The sequence below is a fragment of the Galleria mellonella genome, unplaced genomic scaffold, assembly GCF_026898425.1.
Source record: "Galleria mellonella isolate WM207_F2 unplaced genomic scaffold, CSIRO_AGI_GalMel_v1 utg121, whole genome shotgun sequence".
Taxonomy (NCBI): Eukaryota; Metazoa; Arthropoda; class Insecta; order Lepidoptera; family Pyralidae; genus Galleria; species Galleria mellonella.
In genome coordinates, this window is record NW_026441983.1 from 1,284,877 (window position 1) to 1,307,267 (window position 22,391).

General features: G+C 35.8%; 2 protein-coding genes across 5 annotated transcripts in view; one reads left to right on the forward strand and one right to left on the reverse strand.

The window, feature by feature from the left end:
* Nucleotides 1-11,800, reverse strand: part of LOC113513304 (glycerol-3-phosphate acyltransferase 3) — a 32,474-nt gene extending 20,674 nt beyond the window's left edge. For 2 of the 4 annotated variants that reach the window (XM_052899269.1, XM_052899262.1), the window contains exons 1-4: nucleotides 11,622-11,800; nucleotides 2,823-2,949; nucleotides 1,172-1,296; nucleotides 808-944 (exon numbers count right to left, since the gene is read on the reverse strand). In XM_052899269.1, coding sequence (XP_052755229.1) covers nucleotides 808-944; nucleotides 1,172-1,296; nucleotides 2,823-2,949; nucleotides 11,622-11,774 — 542 coding nt within the window. In that variant the 5' untranslated portion in view covers nucleotides 11,775-11,800. The remainder of the gene's footprint in view (nucleotides 1-807; nucleotides 945-1,171; nucleotides 1,297-2,822; nucleotides 2,950-11,621) is intronic. The other 2 variants (XM_052899272.1, XM_052899267.1) reach the window with 1 other exon arrangement.
* Nucleotides 11,801-12,428: 628 nt separating this feature from the next.
* On the forward strand, nucleotides 12,429-16,042 carry LOC128201311 (zinc finger protein 83-like). Its single transcript, XM_052897944.1, has 4 exons — nucleotides 12,429-12,456; nucleotides 14,652-14,842; nucleotides 15,470-15,598; nucleotides 16,031-16,042. The coding sequence occupies exons 1-4, from the start codon at nucleotides 12,429-12,431 to the stop codon at nucleotides 16,040-16,042; spliced, it is 360 nt and encodes a 119-aa protein (XP_052753904.1).
* The last annotated feature ends 6,349 nt before the right edge of the window (nucleotides 16,043-22,391 follow it).

Below are 22,391 nucleotides of genomic sequence, written 5' to 3' on the forward strand. Positions count from 1 at the left end.
TAATTTTGTAAAATGTTTTTTTATTTTGTAATTGATTGTAAAAGTTTTGTTTTAAAGTTGAAGGGGGAGGTGTAAGATGAACGTACCTAGTTTAAATATGTATAAAGGAACGCATCTTAATTGACAGATGACATTAGTTAACATGTATGTACTAGCGGATCTTCCGGTTGCTTTCTCACCTTTGTTCACTCTCTTGATGTTAATAAATATGTTTGCAATTAAATAAGTTTTATTTAAATATAACATACACTAGTTTTGTATGGAATTGAAGTTGCAAAAACAGCAAAAAATCACGCATTTATTTCACAATTTTTCAATTTCAACTCGTGGTCGTTCAGAACTTTATATTTATGCGAATAGTTGTACAAAAACAAACCTTATTATACCAGCAAATAACTTGTAATCTACACATCGCTCGCCGCAACTGTGCGAGCGAGACGGCAATATTTAAATATAAGCATGAGCGACAGTGACAGGTAGTGACTAGATTATAACGCCTTGCAATTATCTAGTAATTTATTTAGTGCTGGAAATATTCATGGCTGCGTTAGCCATTCGCCATGCTACCAGGCGCCACGTGGAAGGGTGGGATATGGCGTGAATTTACAGGGTTCAGAGGAAGAACACCCGAGTCCTCAGGAATGGCAACGCATGGGGAGGTATCATGGACGAAACAGTATACTCAGTTATGTCCACGGTACTGCTCATGTCTATATGCGACGGTTACCACTTTCCATTAGGTGGGCCGTCAGCTTGCATTCTAAGTTGTATAAAAAAAAAGTATGTCCCGGTAAAAAGTCTACCCACTTGTTCGTTCTGGTGAGAAGGTTCCAACTCCTCAACTCTTCGGCTTCGAATACTGACGTGACTTGATCCTCTATTATTGACTCCACGCCAGCTTTGACCAAGTCCAGACAGTGTGATAGATGGAACTCTAGATTAACCTGGAATTGATAATTAATTATTGTGAATTTTTTTTGAAATCTCAACAGATGTTAAGGTCTTTACGATCCGTTCTCCCTGTCCACTCCATAAGCGACTTGTCGTGCTGATATACATGTCGTGTTGCTATGAATTGACAATTTTATCACTCCTTCAATGTACTTTCTTGTTCTTAGGTTTGAATATAGATTATTTATATTCTATATTTCTATATATACAGTTATGGTACCTCATTCTTCTCCTGGTCGGTTCTATGACCGTTCTGAATCCTTTCCTGGCTCGAACTCCTCTTGTAATTCAACTCCGGGGAGGGGCCTAGTATCTCTTGCCTTTCTATCACAGACATCTTTGTACCTGGAACGTTTTAGGAAATAAATAAAAAAAATTATGTGTGTGTTAATTTTCAAGCGACTTCAAAAAAGGTTTCCAATTCGGTCGTTTCTTTTTTATGTTGGTTACCTTATAACTACGTCATTTATAAAGTGATTTGAAAAATTCGTCTGTTCTATACAAATACTAAACAAGCATACGGCCATCAGCCGGCCGTATGCTTGTTTGCCACTATAGTAGTATAAAAAAAAAAAACAAATTTCATCCAAGAGTACTCGCGATTTTTTTTAAAAAGGAAAAAAAGCCCGCCTGCGCTATCGGTATAAGCTGGCGGAGTACCAGGGGAGCATAAAACATTGAAGATAAACGTAGGTCGGTTGGTTCATAGCAGGCAATTCATACAAATTAACTACAATGGTTTTTAGAAGGAGCCGTGTGAAGATTAACCTTACAGGGTATATTGCTAGCATTGGGGACAAAAATCCCCATTACTAACAATCTCTTCCTCCCCGTGGTAACCGATATAATTTAGCATAAGATTTTTTCCAAGGATATAAGAATGGTAACTTCGCCTGCGCTAACGGTATACGCTGGCGGGGTACCAGGGACACATGATAGGTGAGGATGTAGTAGTAGATCAGTTAGTTCATCGTGACGAATTCTCTTGGATTCACAATGGTTTCTAGCGGGAGCCGCGACGAGACCGTGTTTCAATTCGATACGCCATCTATAGGAGTGGTATATTTTCTTGGTTTGCCTACTTCGGAAATCCACGCGAAGTAGCGGGCGAAAGCCAGTTTAGAGGCAACAATACGAGAAATCATTAACATAATGAAGGCCTACTATTTACATAAATTGAACGCAGTCACGCTAGAAGTTTCTATCATTTATCTCTTCACTAGCTCTTACCGGCGACTTGGTTCGCGTGACCTTCTCCATACTGTATTTTTCTCACTGTCTTCATAGGACCAGTACATCATTAGTCCATGCATACGTTTTTTGCAATTGATCTACCTACGAAGGCTAGCTTTTACAACAGTAACTCTTGCTAATGATAAGGGATTATAAATAATGGGGATTAGGGTCCCATTGCTAGCAATAGACGCTACCATGGTCGACCCTTGAAACCATCGTGCTGCGCATAAGCGTATTCATCACGAGGGGCTAACTGACTTGCCTTTTCATCCTCACCTATCATGTTTCCCTGGTACTCCGACAACGTATACCGTCAGCGCAGACGAGGTTACTATATCATTATCATTTATTAAAAAAAAAAAAAACTTTCTGATTGGGGGGAAAGGGAACTAGTATTGGGGATCAAACAGCCCCATTGCTAGCAATATCAGGTCGACTTTCACGCGGTTCTCCTGAAAACTATGTTTAATTCTTGTGAAATACGTCACGATAGGCTAACTGAACTGCTTTCCTCCTCGCCTATCATGTTTCCCTGGTACCCTGCCAGCGTATACCGATAGCGCAGTCGGGGTTAACTTTCCATTTTCGCCCACTGAAAATACCAATTCGGATAAAAATTTTGATGAATAATGTACCATTAATTCCGTTCTCCTTGATGATGGCCGAGGGTGGTTTATCATCAGGTATAGGCGGTTCCTCCTCCTCATCAGAACTGTCGTTCCTCTGCACCTTCTTGGCGACTTCGATGTGTTGCCTGCCATACTGTGGGCAAAAGAGGTCATTTAATGACATGTAAAATCATTCATACCCACTGCTGGGAAGCTTGGGCGCTATCATATCCACCTATTTAATTTTTGTGCCGTATGGTCCTGACATAGAATAGGATACCCATTTGTTTTCCTTGGGTGTTCTAAGAGGCGACTAAGGGATGGCGAGGGATGGGTAGCAGTGTCCCTTTTAAAACACCTCCAAAACCTAACTGCGGTTGTCAATTTAAATTTATGTAGGACGACCACCCACTAGATGGAGTGACGACCTCAAACGCATTGTAGGAAAACTTAGAATTGCAAACAATCTGACGGCCCACGTGATGGAAAGTGGTAATCGTCGCCTATAGACATGAGCAGTACCGTGGACATAACAGAGTATACTGTTTCGCCCATGATACCCCCCATGCGTTGCCATTCCTGAGGACTCAGATGTTATTCCTCTGTACCCAGTAAATTCACACCATATCCCACCGTTCAAACCGAAACACAGCCATGCAAACACAACTGCTTCACGGTAGAAACACGAATGGGACAGAGGTGGCCAAGCAAACGAGTTTTGTACAAAGTCTCCGTCTGGTGAATGATATTTATATTAAATTCAAGAGTTAGTCTTTTTTTTTTTTCTTGAACACAATCTTAAAATAATAATTAATAAATTGTTAAACATAATAAAGAATTTATGCATTTTTTATCTCATTTAATAAGAGATATCATTATTTTTTTGGAATTTACGACTTTAAATTATGCATAATTAATGTTAATATATTTGACAATGCGATAAACTTGGGGTTACGTTATTAATTAAATGCACAGAGGTTATTCATACTGCAGGTTATCGTAACAGACATATATACTACTTAATTCTGCATCTTATATTTATTAATTATTTATGACCACATTCCAAAAAAGAAAAAAAAAATAAAGAATGAATGAGTATACTTTATTTGCATTATACAATATAGGAAACTAGCGGCCCGTCCCGGCTTCGCACCGGTAGACATTTTTACAACATTTCAAAAAGTACCTATCGTGACATAACGACAATAGTTGGACATATAGTGTCGCGAAGTTTTTTGTAGTTATTGATATTTCCTTCAATATTGTAGAACATACTTTTGTTCTATCACCAATAGTTTCCGCAGCGCACGCGACCAAACATATTTTATAGCATTTTTTTACACCTTGAGTTACGTTTTGATGTGTGAAAATGGTATGGTAACCCCGCCTGCGCTAACGGGATACGCCGGCGGAGCACCAGTGAAGGGTGATAGATGAGAATGAAAACCGGCCAGTTAGCACATCATGATGAAATCATTAGGAATTAATCATGATAGTTTCCAGGGGGAGCCGCGAGGAGGTCGACCTGGTTGGGTATATTGCTAGCAATGGGATTCTTAGTCTCCATTACTAACAATCCCTCCCCCCCACCAGGTGTATTTATCACGATGGGCTAACCGACTTGCATTTTCATTTTCACTTATCACCTCTCACTGGTGCCCCGCCGATGTATATCGATAGTTCAGGCGGGGTTACTATTCCACGCGACAATGGCAGCCATGTAAACCTGCTATTCTTTATAAGAAACTCATGGCGCTTATATGTTTATACTGTGACACCTTGAATTCTAAATAAGGTTAAATTGAGGCCGACCCGTCTGGCCGGTAACTTCCTCAATTGCATATAATTTTCAAAGCCGAGTCATATGATGCGTGTAACAAGATGAAAAGACGAAGTCCACTAATGTTTAACTGTCCACTGCTGGACATGAGCCTTCTCATAAAGGGGGGTTTTGGCTGTAGTTACTACACTCGGATTCCGTAGTTTTTTGATGGGTGAAAATGGTATGGTAACCCCGCCTGCGCTAACGGGATACGCTGGCGGAGCACCAGTGAAAGGTAATAGGTGAGAATGAAAACAGGCCAGTTAGCCCATCATGATGAATTCATCAGGAATTAACCATGATAGTTTCTAGAGAGAACCGCGAGGAGGTCGACCTGGTTGGGTATATTGCTAGCAATGGGATTCTCAGTCTCCATTACTAACAATCTTATTTATATTTATAACTTAAATTTGGCGTGAATTTACTGGGTACAGAGGAATAACACCCGAGTCCTTAGGAATGGCAACGTATGGGAGGTATCATGGGCGAAACAGTATACTCTGTTATGTCCACGGTACTGCTCATGTCTATAGGCGACGGTTACCACTTTTCATTAGGTGGGTCGTCAGCTTGTTTGCCATTCTAAGTTGAATAAAAAAAAACTCAATTTTTTTTTATTATAAAGTCTTCATCGAATACTTTTACGACAAAAAGAAAAGAAAAAAGAAAACTGATTATTTAAATAGTTTAAAAATAGAACATTCTAGAATAGACAACAAATCTATGAAGTCCGATAAACAGTGCAAGGAGGCCGGTCTTCGACCAACGATAAGATTACTTTAATCATAAAATCCATAGATTAAATTTATAATAGATAAAGCCTATTTGTTAATTTTAATAATACGATATAGTTTATTACATAAATAACATCCTGGTTATAAATTTAGATAATCCAGCGATCAGGCCCTTGTTCGATATATATGATTATTAAGCGCCAGGAATTTCCTTGACATACAGTGCCATCTGTTGGAGAAATGAAACCATAGTTTTTACATTGACAATCTCATGCACGAGATCGTGGTGGGAAGATCCACGACACCCACGGGAAAGGAAAGAGGTGGCCCATTCTATGACATTTTTTTTTACAACACAGGGGGCAAACGAGCATGCGGCTCACCTGATGGTAAGTGACTACCGCCGGCCATGATCACTCACAACACTAACAGCATTGCAGGTGTGCTGCCGGCCTTTTAAAAAGGAATATGCTCTTTTCTTGAAGGTTACGTTGTCGTATCGGTTCGGAAATACTGCTGCTGGAAGTTGATTCCAAAGAGTGGTTGTGCGTGGAAGAAAGTGCCTTGAAAAACGCACGGTGGGGGACCGCCACTCGTCCAGATTATTGGGATGAAATTTTAGTTTATGGCGAGTTGAACGATGGTGAAATTCTCACTAGTTTACAATATTGGATATGTCTTTTAACATATTCGAAAATAGACATCCGACCGATACGGGCGATATCGGAATGGCTGATGACCTTTTTCCCGCCATCAGTGTCCAGAGAAACCCAATATATAGATATCGGATCGGTATCCATATTACGCTAAATGCCTATAAGATAATTGCGTGGTTGCGTCCCATGTCGACTCTCGTTTACAATAGGTCTATGCGTCAGACTGGACTTTGCCTCTAATGGCGTATCATCACGTCATATCAAAGGTCCAAAATCCAATATTCAAGCAACACAACGGACATGACAATCTTATAATATATTATTACAATTCTATTATATCCGAAATAATCCGAAACCAGAGGAAGATTTTGTATACAAAAGTCGTTTGCTTGGCCACCTCTGTCTCATTCGTGTTTCTACCATGAAGCAGTTGTATTTGCACGGCTGTGTTTCGGTTTGAAGGGTGGGATATGGCAGTGAATTTACAGGGTACAAAGGAATAACACCTGAGTCCTTAGAAATGGCAACGCGTGGGGAGGTATCATGGACGAAACAGTATACTCTGTTATGTCCATGGTACTGCTCATGTCTATAGGCGACGGTTACCATTTTCCATGAGTGGTATTGACAATACCCCCAATAGGGGAGTCTATGTTCAACAGTGGGCATTATTTGTGGAAATTTCCATCATAACATTGAACGCCTAAAAATTATTTAAAAAACCAAGTTCACTTTAAATTGATCGTGTCTGGATACCTTTCTAATGTCCATTGCAGAAAAAAAAAAACATAGCTGTCAAATTTATTTCTTTAACCATTGTTCCTTTAATTTTGAACATGAATTATATCACCTTGATTTATTTCACCAATAAAAAAATCACGCAAAGAAGAGATACCAGCTGGTATCATGATCATCATCATCATTATTTATTACAAAACATGATATAATGACGACACCGCGACGTGAGACCTAAGATTTCCCTAATTGACCTCAATATGACCCCGCTATCTGTACGTACATTCATGAACCCTTCTCATTGGCCCGTGAACATGTAGTGTTAGACACATGATTATCCTAGTCTTGATCAGACGGGGGGAAAGGGTTTGTTAGTAATGGAGACTGAGAATCCCATTGCTAGCAATATAGCCAGGTCGACCTCCTCGCGGTTCCCCCTGGAAACTATCATGGTTAATTCCTGATGAATTCATCATGATGGGCTAACTGGCCTGTTTTCATTCTCATCTATCACCCGTCACTGGTGCTCCGCCAGCGTATCCCGTTAGCGCAGGCGGGGAGTTACCACGCCATTTTCACCCATAAAAAAAATAATGCATACTGTTAGCAATGGGGCTGTCATACTCCATTGCCAACTATCCCTTTCCCCGCTATCGACCTAATAGGGCTATTAGGTCGACCTCCGCGTGGTGAAAACCATCGTGAACAATTCTCGTTGAATTCGTCACGGTGAGCTAGCTGACCTGCTTCATCCTCACCTATCATCCTTCACTGTTGCCCCGCCGGTGTATACCGATAGCGCGGGTGGGGTTACCATTCCATTATCATCCATTAAAATTGTTGTTTGTCATTCGAGTACCTAATCGTTCAGTAAATACATATCCTGCAACAAGATTATGTTATAAAATAACATTCTAGGCTGTTTATGACTTGGTTGTTGCTTTTAATTACTTTATAAATAAAGATTAATTGCTATTTGTAAAACGCACTATCTGTATGTTGGGAAACATAGTCATTATGATATGTTTATCAAAATTCAGATTGAATTCTAATATATTACTTCTGTAGCGGCCCGTCTCGGCTTCGCACGGGTTTTTACAACATTTTTCATTTTTATCTGATAGATAGATAGATAAACTTTTTATTTGAGCCATTTATGACACACGTAAATTTACAAATGAGTTCATACATTTAAATTATTTACTCTATTTAAAATATACAACAAAAGATTAAAATATGGTTTCGCCATGTGTGTCGCAGTGACCCAAATAGGCTACAGCTCAGTGACGATTTTGCTTAAAAGCAAAGCACTGATTTTCAGCTGCAGCCTGAAGTTTGGCTACACGGACGCGTGTAACAAACCCAGAGTGTAACCTGTGTAACCAATTTAATAGCCAAAGATAAAATTGTATTATATAGATACATACTTATATAAATGATGCATAAATAATATATTTTATTAATTAATTAAACATACATTATAAATAATTTACCACAATAATTATTATGTTGAAAGCAGTCGCTACCAGGCGGTCAACCCAAGTTTTTGTTTAGTTAATAAATCCTACTATCTATTGCATGGATGTGCGCGCCCCCACCTGCCCTTCTGCCATACCGCTACAATGCCTGGCTAACTAGCCATGCGACCGACATAGCGCGGGCGGCGGGCAGCGCTTTTTTATATTTGACTTTTTAACATAATGTCTTTCGAATGGAATATAGCTGTGATTTGAAAAATTCAAAAAGTAATCTGCAGGTATTGATACAATTTTGAATACAAAATAATTTATTTGGATAAGGATTAATAAATAGGTATGAATAACATGTATAACGCGACAACGTTATTTTTTCTATTTCTATGACTTAATAAATTAGTAATATCTATTGAATGGAATAGCCGATTTGAACAATTCAAAAACTAATCTACGTAAATTGAAACAGTTTTGAAAACAATATGATTCATTTGGATAAGGATTTAAACAGAAGTATGAATAAAATGGTATAATTTTGGTCGGTATTTCTATCAACTTATAAAATGTAAAAAGTGGTTATTGTGATATAACGATAATAGTTGGACATATAGTGTCGCTAAGTTTTTTGTAGTTATTGTTATTTCCTTCAACATTGTAGAACATACTTTTGTTCTATCACCAATAGTTTCCGCAGCGCACGCGACCAAAGATATTTTATAGCATTATTTTACATCTTGAGTTACGTTATTAAAGTTTTAGTTAGGATCCCTAATGTTTTTTAGCAATAAATATAGCCTATGTTACTCAGGGTAAATGTAGCTTTCTAATGGTGACAGAATTTTTGAAATCGGCAAAGTAGTTTTTGTGCTTATTCATTACAAATATACATACACATAAAAATACAAATCTTTCCTCTTTATAATATTAGTGTAGATATAATTTCTAGTTTTATGTAGCCTTTTTTTTTAATACAGTGAACGCTTTATATAAGCAACCTCTCTACAAGCAATATTCTTTATATTTTATTTATTTTACTCAGCTTAGTTAGTAAAAGAAATAAGTAAAAATATTTTCCAGACGCTAAGTATTTTTATACTCCTTTTTTCCCTATAAGCAACTTTTCCTAATAAGATTTTTTTTTAATTAAAAATCGGTTTATATGCATTGCTTATATAGAGCGTTCATTGTATTTCTTTTTTAATATGGTTTGCGGTGCAATATTCAAGGCATCCCGTCCTCCAGGAATGGCAACGCATGGGGGGTATCATGGGCGAAACAGTATACTCTGTTATGTGCATGGTACTGCTCATGTCTATAGGCAACGGTTACCACTTTCCATCAGGTGGGCCGTCAGCTTGTTTGCCATTCTAAGTTGTATAAAAAGAAATGTAAAATACCAAATAACCGTTAAACATGTGAGAACCAACCATTTCAGCCATTATTTCTTTAGCAGTGTACACATAATGGCTGATATGATGATGACGTGGGATTCGGTGATTGCTGTTATTATTATTGAAATTAAATATTTTGAAAAATATTCTCGACCAACTTCGAAAAGGAGGTTTTATCCAGTTGCATTTTTTTATGTTTGTTGCCTCATAACTGCATTAGTTATAAACCAAAATGGGATGTTTTTTATGCGAAAGAAAGAAAGAAATACCAACAGATTGGTCCCATAGACATTTTATCAAAATTAGTAACTTAGTTTAAAAAAAAAACAATAAATCAATATTTGAAAAAAAAATATAAAAAAAACATTTTTGTGTAAATAAATTTGTAAATTAATTTTCTTCTATTCATTATATATTTTTAGTTATATAATAATAATAATATTTCTTTATTATAGATTACAAAGATCCATTTTTGTTAGTAACAATTGACTTAAACTATGTTAGTAGAAAAAAAATACATAATTCATTTTATGGCCCCTATAATAATTTTGACCCACAATGAGAGGATCGGGCTATCGTATTTATTACACATTGCCCACAGAATGGTATGGTACAATGAATGAAGCTAATAAAAATAAAACAATGAAAATTTTCGATTTTTATTGTATAAACTATTTTGTGATATCAAATTTAAAATGGATGAAAATAAAACGGTGGTTCCCAACCCACCTGCCGAACGTGGTAACTATTGGCAAAACCCCTCTTATGGAGGAGACCTATGTCCAGCAGTGGAAGGTTAAGCTGATATGATTAAAAAATAAAAAAAAAAAAATCATTTCCATTTTAGTCATTTTCCATTTATATATTTAATTTTTTTTAGGTTACTAGGCACTATTGATATTAAATATGATACCAGTTTTTAATACATTCCTATATTTATATTTCTTTGTTATTATTTATTTTTATTTATTCTTAATAAAGAAAAAAATTTTATTGTGCAATAGCACAATAAAATTTTGTACAAATGGCGAGCTTAATGTCATATGGCATTCTCTACCAGCTAACCATTGGGTAAAAACAAACTAATAATAAAAAAAAATATAAATCCAACCTTTGGTTACTGTATACCATTTCATTCCCTCCAAAATTTCAAAATAAGAAGGTCTCATAGAATATTCTTTAATTAAATTTCTTTAATAATTATGTATTTATGACTTAACACTTTAAAAACAGAACAAACATTTATAAAATAAATTTTAATAGGATGATATGCAATTTTTATACTTGAATACAAAATGCAAATCACCAAAATTTGGACATAATGAATTGTGAATTTAAAATTATTTTTTTTTTTTTATTGCTCAAGAATATAATTATTTATCATTTATACCAAGGCCAAGGCAGATGCCATACTATGCTATTCAAACAAAGAAAAAAAAAAATAGATACATAGATAATTGAAATTATTTCTAAGGTGAAAATAAATAGAAAAGTAATATTAGGTACATCTTTAATAAGCATTAAGTAAATATTTTTTGTATCTCATTTGTAAATACACCTCAAAAATACACATTATTATAGTGTTTTGATTATTTCTAAAACAGATTATGTTAAAAAAAAACGTTACTGTAGGAATGAATAACACGTGATATGGATAAAATATAATATATATACATGTTTATTAGGCAAATTTTCATCTTAATGTGTAATTATAAGCAGTTACGGACCATATATATCCGTAATAACTCTTATTTATCATGTTTTAATGTTTGATCGTTAAATACGATACGCATCTGTATGACTCACTATGTGGGAAGTAGAATTTTCGAATTCAAGTTACTACGTCAATAGTTATAGCGTATTAACATCCACGATAATATAAGTGCCATTTAAATTTAAATTTTATTAATTTAGAAACATTTTATATTTATTATCTGTGACAAACACATGCTCGTTCACTTACTATAGAATTAAGACGTACATATTTTTTTTATGAGATTACGGCTAAAGACTTACCTCGAAGAGTTTTAATAATATGTTCACATATAAACGCCTGACGCCCAGGGATTTTCCGATTGAAGCAAGGAATATTACACACAGAACTAAAAGAAGAAACGGCGTATAAAGTATTGAGATCGATAATGACACAACCGACATGATCAACGCCATTTTGACGACTGACTGATTGATGAATGAGTGCGACCACCAATGAGTTGTCAATGTACGAATGAACGATTAGAGACGACTGACGTCATTGGTAGGTGTATTTTTTTTCATTCGTGACGTTATTTCCTAACTTTTATTGCCAGTATAAAAAGAGAGATTTTTTTATTTAGCATATGGACTAATAACATTTGTAATGTTTTGCAAATGCAAATGGAAATTAAAGAGTTAATAGATGTATTATTATTAAATATGACATTATAATGTAATAAAATTAATTAATAAATTATATCTGTCTACTGTCAGACTCGACCCACTGAAACTGTGTAGAGATGCTGTATCTCTGTACATCTACCGAATTTATCATGGGGAGTGCTCTGAGGAATTGTTTGGATTGATACTTGCTGCTGATTTTCACCATCGTACAACCCGCCATAAACTAAAATTTTATCCCAACCATCTGGACGAGTGGCGGTCCTTCACCGTACGTTTTTCAAGGCACTTTCTTCTACGCACAACCACTCTTTGGAATCAACTTCCAGCAGCAGTATTTCCGAACCGATATGATAACATAACCTTTAAGAAAAGAGCATTTTTCTTTTTAAAACGCCGGCAGCACACCTGCAATGCCGTTGGTGTTGTAGGTGTGTTGCCGTGATCATGAGCGGCGATAGTCAATTACGATCAGGTGAGCTGTGTGTTCGTTTGCCTCCTAGGTGTCTGATTTTTAGGCTTCGAGATATGCTACAATAATATTCTGATCCTATTTGGTCATTCTTTGCCCCTTCCTGCGTCAATTGGTCAGCTGTTTCATTTCCGTTAATATATGAATGATGGATTCCTGATCCATCTCAAGATAATTACCAGAGGGAGACTGTACAAAAGTTGATTGCTTGGGTACCTCTGTCCCATTCGTGTTTCAACCGTGAAGCAGTTGTGTTTGCATAGCATGAATTTACTGAATACAGAGGAATAACATCCGAGTCCTCAGGAATGGCAACGCATGCGGGGTATCATGGGCGAAACAGTATACTCTGTTATGTCCACGGTACTGCTCATGTCTATAGGCGACGGTTACCACTTTCCATCAGGTGAATCGTTAGGTTGTTTGACATTCTATGTCGTATAAAAAAAAAAAGAGAAAACTAATGTACATAACATACTTACATTATACAATTATGTTGCCTTTCAGGTATTGCATGAAAGTTGAAAGACAAATAATTGGATATTATAAAAAATCCATACTTTTTAATTATGACAGCTAATCTATTTACCTGATAAATAAAATGTTATTGGCATTGTTTGTTATTATCCATTTTTTCTTATACCTGTCAATGTGGACATAATCCTTTACAAGCAACGCAATTTAAAACATGTATTTCGATTATTGTATCCTATGTGTCTTTGTAAAATATCTTAAATGGAAGTAAACACAATACTTTGTCTATTGTTAAAAATAATCATGTTATTTAAAAAAATAAAAAGCTATACAATACTATAAAAATTTTAATTTATGTAATAAATAGCTATTAATTATACGTTGAAGTAACCATACCACTAAATATTTGTTTATCCAAGTTTAGGAATGCATATGGCTGATAACTGTATAGTACATTTTGTTGTTGATGCGAGTAATCTGCATTTTAGTACTATGGTCTAATATCCATCAAAATACCAACAAACGGTTATCGCGAGTAAACTCTAGCGTACAACTATAATTCGATATACAAAATACAAAAATGTGATATCCAATACGACAAACAAAACTGATTAAAAGTAGGAAGAGATTTTAAAAGTATAATAAAGTATAATTATATAAATTAAAGAAGAATCATATCCAATGACAGTAGGGAATGGTGTAACAGATTATTTATGTTATATCTAGATATAGTCTGTGGAGGTACTCTGTATCGGTAATTACTCTATGGTGATGTGTTGTACTGTACACTGTAATGGAAATAAGAAAAAAAAAACATGTTATGATTGTACTTATTATTTTATTATTGAAAGGATACCCCTAATATTAATACACATGGGGTTGCCACATCATCACGAGTAATGCACTAAATTTATGACGATTTTTAATTTGTTAAACATTTACATTGTCCCTATATCACAACAGTAATGAAATGTTTAAAAAATATTACTATGAATATAATAGAATGAATATTTATTTTTTATTATTAGTAAAATTTTTTATAAACAATTATAATTATATAATTCATAGCTCCCTTTTAATTAGCAATACCTAAAAATCCGCAACGCACACATTAACCTTCTTTATTGACAAAAAATCCTGTAGGGTAGATACAGGCCCCTGGTTAAATCACTGACGTACACATATCTGTACAAGAGTTTCCTACCTGTCCTGTCCTTAGACCAAAGATTTTAGTTTCAGATGTAGTCATCGCCTTTCTAATCTTACTACACTGCTGACTTGTTCGACATATTGTACTGTTTATTCCTTGTACATTTTGTGTGTGCTTTATTTCTCCAACTCGATAATAACAAAGGTAATACCGGCCACTAGACCGAGACATGTTATTTGTAGACTTAAACCTGCAGCAATCTTCCTATTCAGTTTTAATTTCCATCTCTGGCAATTGGTTGTTATGTTTACGATCACTTGTTACAGTGGCACGTACAAGAGACTCGTACTAGAGACGTAAATGTCCAACAAATGTGTGTTTATGATATCACAACACGGTCAGAGGGTATCCTCTTTAATAGACGCGACGCGACCTCAGAACTGTCGTACTAGAAGTCCATGAAGGGCCAAAGAACATCGAACTGTATGAACAGTTTAACTATAATTTTAAACTGCCTCAGCATGGCTGTCGTTTAATAAAAACTTACAGCTAAACAGATCATATGTATTCGCAGTGTCCACAGTACATGGCAGATCAAACATAGCTATGGGCAATACACAAAGTAAGAATTTGCATGCCTCCGACAACACCAAACAGCGGATGACTCCATACAGTTGTGATGTATGTAGTAAATGTTTTAACAGAAAATCAACATTGCAACAGCATTTGTTGATACATACAGGCGAGAATCCATATAGTTGTGATGTATGTAATAAATGTTTTAGTAATAAATTTTATTTAAAACAGCATTTGTTGATACATAGTGGTGAGAAGTTATATAGTTGTGATGTATGTAATAAATGTTTTAAAAGAAAATCAATGTTGCAACGGCATATGTTAACACATACTGGTGATAAGTCATATAATTGTGATGTATGTAATAGATGTTTTAACCAAAAGTCAATGTTGCAACGGCATATGTTGATACATACTGGTTATAAGTCATATAGTTGTGATGTATGTAATAGATGTTTTAACCAAAAGTCAATATTGCAACGGCATATGTTGATACATACTGGTTATAAGTCATATAGTTGTGATGTATGTAATAAAACTTTTAACTTAAAATTAACATTGCATCGGCATATGTCGATACATACAAGCAAGAAGCCATATAGTTGTAATATATGTAATAAATGTTTTAATCAAAAATCAACATTTCAACGGCATTTAATTATACATACTGGTGAGAAGCCATATAGTTGTGATATATGTAATAAATGTTTTAACCAAAAATCAACATTGCAACGGCATTTAATTATACATACTGGTGATAAACCATATAGTTGTGATGTATGTAATAAATGTTTTAACAAAAAATCAACAATGCAACGGCATTTAATTATACATACTGGTGATAAGCCATATAGTTGTGATGAATGTAGTAAATGTTTTAGTCAGAAAGCACATTTAACACAACATTTGTTGATACATACTAGTGATAAACCATATTGTTGTGATGTATGTAGTAAATGTTTTAACAACAAATCAACATTGCAACGGCATTTGATTATACATACTGGTGATAAGCTATATAGTTGTGATGTATGTAGTAAATGTTTTAACAGAAAATCAGCATTGCAACGGCATTTGATTATACATACTGGTGATAAGCCATATAGGTGTGATGTATGTAGTAAATGTTTTAGTGATACATCAGCATTGAAAAGACATTCATTGATACATACTGGTGAGAAGCCATATAGTTGTGATGTATGCAATAAATGTTTTAGAGAGAAAAGAAAATTAACAAAACATATTTTGATACATACTAGTAATAAACCGTATAGTTGTGATGTATGTAATAAATGTTTTAAAAGATTGTCAACACTGCAACGGCATGTGTTCAAACATATTGAAGACGTGCTGTATATAAATGTATAATTCATGTAGGTGTACGAGTAAGTATTTATAAGACAAGATAACATTCAGAGGTACAAACAGCAATACCTTAAGTAACAAGCATTATGTTTGACATATCACGTATATATACATATATATGTATTGTGGAAAGCAACAGATGTCATTGTACATAATATGTAGATGTGTGTGTACGAGGAGAAGTCAAAAAGTTCGCGGAATGAGGGGAAAGAGAGTTGAAATTAAACATGAAACTATTTTTTCTTCTTAATGTATTCTCCCTTAACTTTAATACATTTTTCGGATCTCTCAAATAATTTGTTTATCCCATCAAAAAAAAAAAGGATTATTTTTGCTTTCAGAATAGGCCGAAATTGCAGACTTGACTTCTTCGTCGCCAATTTTTTTTTCACGCAGCTCCTTTTTCATTTTTGGGAATAAATAATAGTCGCTGGGGGCCAAGTCTGGACTATAAGGTGGGTGGTCTAAGTTTTCAAACCCGTATTGGTGGATGATAGTCGTAGCAACATGGCACGTGTGGATGAGAGCGTAGTTGTGCAAAAGGAGCACATCTTTTGACAGCTTTTCTCTTCTTTTTTCCTTGATAGCATCTTTATCAGTCATCATGATCTTTCTGGACGATTATGACGCTTTAAACATTTTCGGAGGAGTTGTGCCTTTTTTATGCCACTGCATCGACTCTTGCTTCGACTCAGGTTCATAGTGATAAACCCAGGTCTCTTCTCCAGTAACAATCCGGGCCATAATTTCTTTCCTACTAATCTGGGCCATAACTTCTTTCCTACTCTCTCAACAGAGCTCCAAAAACTAGCGAGAATACTTGACACGTTTACTTTTTAAAATGGCGTGAGCATTTTTAGAACCATCTTGCACTGACCTTAGTCATGCCAAGATGATGATGTAGAATATTTAAAATACGTGTATCGGATACTCCAACCATTGCTGGTTACTCCAACCAACTTCTTCTTCAGCCGGGTATCTTCTAATACAAGTTTTTCTATTTTTGCGATGATTTCCGATGGTGATCTCAATTGGTCATCCGGAGCGGGGGTCATCTTCAATAGACTCTCTTCTTTGTTTTAAAAGACCATGCCACTTGTAAACCATGGTTCTACTAGGGACAGAGTCCACGTAAACTGCTAACAGCTCTTAAAATATCGTCTGAGCGGTTTTTCTTGCTTGGTGAGGAACTTAATAACGGCGTGGTGTTTAATTTTCTCCATACTTGTTGACTTCTTTCAGATTCTCTCGTTTGCAGGTCGATAACTGAAAAGTTAATGACCCGATTTCGTTTAAACTTGGTATATATACTCTTAATGAGGTGCTTAATAAGTGACTACGAGGGTCATTTGAAAAGTTCTTAGCCTACTTACTTAAACATACTTAATGAAACCACACGATTTTGAGTTTATTTTTATTTTTCAACATACTCTCCTTCGAGCTCAAAACACTTTTTTCATCGACCCTGTAAGGCTTCGATACCCGTTTTAAAATTTTTTTCGTCTAACTCCTCAAACTAAGCGTCCACGGCGGCTATGAACTCTTCATTTGTAAAAAAATGTTTACCACCTAAAAATTTTTTCAGCTTTAGAAACAGATAAATGTCGGACGGTGCTAAATCCGGTGAATATGGGGGATGAGGTAACAATTCGAAGCCACATTGATGGATTTCTGCCATGGATTGCACAGAGGTGTGAACGCGCGCATTGTCCTGATGAAACAAGACTTGTCTTCTCAATAAACCTGGATGTTTTTTGACTGATTTCTTCTCTCAAACGATGCAACAGGTTGCAATAGTAATCGGAGTTTATTGTTTCACCCTTTTTTAAATAATCCACGAGAATTATATTATTACCCTTTGCATCCCAAAAAACGGATGCCATGACTTTGCCCGCCGATAAAACCACCTTTGCCTTCTTTGGGGTGGGCGATCTTGCTCTTTTTCATTGTTTCGACTGTTCTTTTGTCTCGGGTGTATTGTGGTGAATCTAGGTTTCATCCATAGTTATAAATCTTTCAACAAATTCTATTGGGTCAGCTTCATGTAACTCTAAACAGTCGCGAGAAGTTGTGAGTCGGTTGCGTTTTTGTTCCACTGAAAGCAGTCACGGTACCCACCGCGCAGACACCTTAGAGAATCCAAGTTCAGTAGTAATTATATGATGTGTTCGCTTAGATGAGATGCTTACAGTCTTAGCTATCTCCTCGACAGTCAATCTTCGATCAGATAAAATTAAATCACAGATATTTTCTTTGTTTTGATCAGTGGAAGCAGTTGAAGGCCGTCCACTACGGGGCTTATCTTGAATGGTCTCACGACCACGGTTAAACTCTGCCACCCAGTTTTTAACAGTCGCATACGAAGGAGCGGACTCACCCAAAGTAGCAGACTTGTCTTTATGTATAGCTTTTGGAGTTAAACCTTTCGAATTCAGGTATTTTATCACTGCACGATGTTCAATTTTATCCATTTTCAAAAATAGCTCTGACTTGACTTACGGCATCACGTGTAAACGAACGATGAGTTACTGTAAATAAACTAAACTGTGCATACTTGTTGCCAAATAATGTAACTACGAAATGAGGGTAGTTATAAAAAAAACCCAATGACTTTAACCATGTTAGACTAAGAACTTTTCAAATGACCCTCGTACTTGGACGAGTAAACCGACCCCTCCATTCCGCGAACTTTTTGCCCTCCCCTCGTAACGTGACATAGTTTTGGTAAATTTATTATTATATAATACGAAACTAATGGTTTTTCTTATTAATAAGTGGAAATTATTTCGTTTCCTCTGGGTAGAAAAGGCGTAACTGCCAGTTTTTGCTAATTAGACTTAATGATGCTGTTTCGTTTAGAATTTTACAGTCTAACTATCTTATATAATGTTACAATATATGTAATATAAAATGTTGTAAATAAATAATTTATGAATAAAAATTCATTTACGCTTCATAGTTTTTGTATTTGTTTGAAGAATGTAAACGCCAGTTTTGTCGTGAATTTGTAATGTTGCGTATCACAACGCTATAAAACAGGGGGAAGGGATTGTTAGTAATGGAGTCTAACATTGCTATTGCTAGCAATATAGGTCTACCTACTCTATCAGGTCGATTTCCACGCGGTTCCGCCTTATCTTATATTCGCATATGGGGTCAGCTAAGCTGTTGCACGTCGATCCATTGGGATCTTTTGTGCTTCCCCCTGCTTTATACCATCATTTCATAGATCCTTTGTGTTACCTCAACGATATCCCCCGGTTTAAGATGTCTGTAGTCCCCTGGTTCTAGATAAGCCGTTCCCAGTAGACACATACGCATACTTGCCACGAATCGCAGTTGCACATCAAGTGTTCCATGGATTCCGATTTCTCCCCGTACGGTTCCCGGTTCCGCCTTGAAACTATATTGATTAATTTTTGATTTCCTCACGATGGGCTAACTGACATACTTTCATCCTCACCTATCATCCCTCATTGATATTACGTCAGCGTGTACCGATAGCGCAGACAGGATTACCATTCCATCGTCACACATAAAAGAAATCCTATTAAACATGTTCTGCCGTCTAAGTTCCTGCATAGAACACGTCATATCACATGGATATTAACGCTGGCGTCTCGCAGGGCTCTGTGCTTTCCCCAACGCTATTTCTGCTGCATATTAATGATTTGTTAACCTTAGGTGACATTCGTTGTTATGCGGATGACAGCACCGGGGATGCCTATTGTACGGGTCGTACCAATGTGCCTCGTTTCATCGTGGAAGATTATAGTGAACAGCTTATGTCTGAAATCGAGAGAATTGTAACCGGAGTCTCTGATCGGGGACGAGTAAAAAATGTTATAATCAGTGTATAAAATCATTAGAGGAAGGCATTCAACAAAACATTAAAATTTTTCGGAGCTACATAAACAGTCGCAAGGGTCATGCAGACATACCTAGTAATGTAATTTATAATTTAATAGCAAATGATCCCATAAGTGTGTGTAATATTTTTATCTTTCTTTCAGTCATAAGACATATTCATCATCTTCCTACCTTTATCCTAATCATTTGGGGTCGGCGTAATATGATTTTATCCATATTACAAAAAGATTTGGTTTTTAGTTTTACAGCCGGCCGCCTGCCTGACGTCAACCCTCTTTGGGACATAAGACATATTATTAATTTTATTACATATAGTGCATTCTTAGTCTAATCTACCATTCAGACTTACAAATTCTTTTAACGTGTAAAAACATTTTTCAATAAGCCAATTTCGTAGTTTGCTTCGGAAAATTTCAAAGGGCATTTCACAAAATGACTGGGGTATCTTATTGTAAATTTTTATGCACATCACAAAACAATTTTTATGATAAAGGCTACTATTACATATAGGCATGTGCAGTTTGGTAGGATCCCTTTTGATAAATTTATTACTTTCACAAATTTTATAAAATAACTGTGGGTGTTTTTTAACAAAGATTCCAATTTCTAAGATATATAAACTCGTAACTGTTAATATTTTTATATCTTTAAAATAGTTTCTATATGATTCCATAGGCGCTAATCCACAGATAGCTCTAACGCATTTCTTTTGTGAAATGAATACTTTGTTAATTATCATTACCCCAAAGTAAGATTCCATATCGCAATATAGATCCAACGTAGCCATGATACGTGGTAAGAGCTGCATTTTTACTGGCTGTATTGCGTAGACGTCTGAGTGCATATACAAATTTATTAATTTTAGTACATAACACATTTATATGGATCTTCCAATTACAATTTTCATCCAAGGTGATACCTTTTTTTTTAACGAGGGGAAATTCTTCAGAAAGAGCCCCACCGCCAGCGGGATGGCGATGGGTACTGTGGGATTTTTACCCACTAAAAACCACCTCGGTATTCCTCCCAGCACCATGTGCTGATGACGAGGGCTCGCGATTTGCAGTCGTCCGCGTCACCGGCAGCATCCAACGTGATACCTAGGAATTTTACTACATTATCTTTGGAGATTAATTTGTTTCGATATTTTACTGTTAAATTCTTATTTGTGGAATTGTAATTAGAAAATTGGACATATTTTGTTTTCTCTGTATTTATACATAGCTCGATTTCTATCAAGCCAGTCCGCAATCTGCGTAAGTGTTATATTGATCCTATCATTATAATTAATAGCTGGATTATTATGTGGTACTATTATCGAGACGTCATCCGCAAATAATATACATTGTTCTTGAGTGGCATCAGGTAGGTCGGATAGAGACACGAATGGGACAGATGTGTCCAAGCAAACAACTTTTGTACAAAGTCTCCCTCTGGTAACAAACATTGTTAGGAATTGTAGCTTTAATAAATTTCGCCTGGCAACAATATCGTAAAAAAGAAAAAAAAGTCTTGTCTATTGTTATCGAATGTGTCGGTAGAACGTGCGTTCGTTGTCGTCGTTCTCGTTTTCGCGCGTATTTATTGTATTATCGCGCGCGTGCATATATTGTCGCAAATATCGTATAAATTAATATATATCGTTTCGTATCGCTTTTAATTATATAACATATAACCAAGAAGCTGATTGAGAGGAGGGCATTGCACTGCTGGTCGGTTCAAGGCGGTGGATAGGTAATCCGGATCTGAGGGTAAGTTCGAACGAGCCAGAAGTTCTGGGAAGCCAAAAGCCAGAGCCGAATCTTGCTAACTACAAAGCTTCAGGTCAGTGGTGTCCACCTTCATAATCCTCTTGTGTTCATTATTTACCTACCATCATCGTAATAATTTTCATACAGTCCACTAATAACCGTTGCCGGACGATTAATTTCAATTTGTAACATCTTGTTTTACGAACGGTTAACAAACATTTATATACAAATGTGAAAAGTGGAAATCATTACATAAGTTTTATTTTCTTTGCAACAGTGTAGATACTTTAATAAAAATTCCAAGACCACTTGAGAAATATTTAACAATACATTACTTTTAAACTCCTTTCTTCAACCTTACCCATTTAATATTTCATTCACTGTTCTACACATTGCATGAAATATGTGTTTACATAATTTAGGCTTCTATGTGTCTCATTATATTATCAGAAACTTTTATATAAATTAAGGTTAACATTGCTTGTGAGTTCCGATGCCAAAAATATTTCTTTACAAGTAGTATATTCATTACATTGTATATTTTTTTACATATAAACCAACAGACATATGGCATGCCTGAACTTCACCAGACACCTGCTCCATCGCAGCCGTTGCGTCAGCAATTAGTGGTTCTAGATCTACAGTAGAACACTCGCTGGAATGCACATCTGATTGTATTTCAGTTGATAGTAAAACCTTTTTAAAATTATCATTATCATTGACTTGAAATTTGTCTTCTTCACGACACCGAG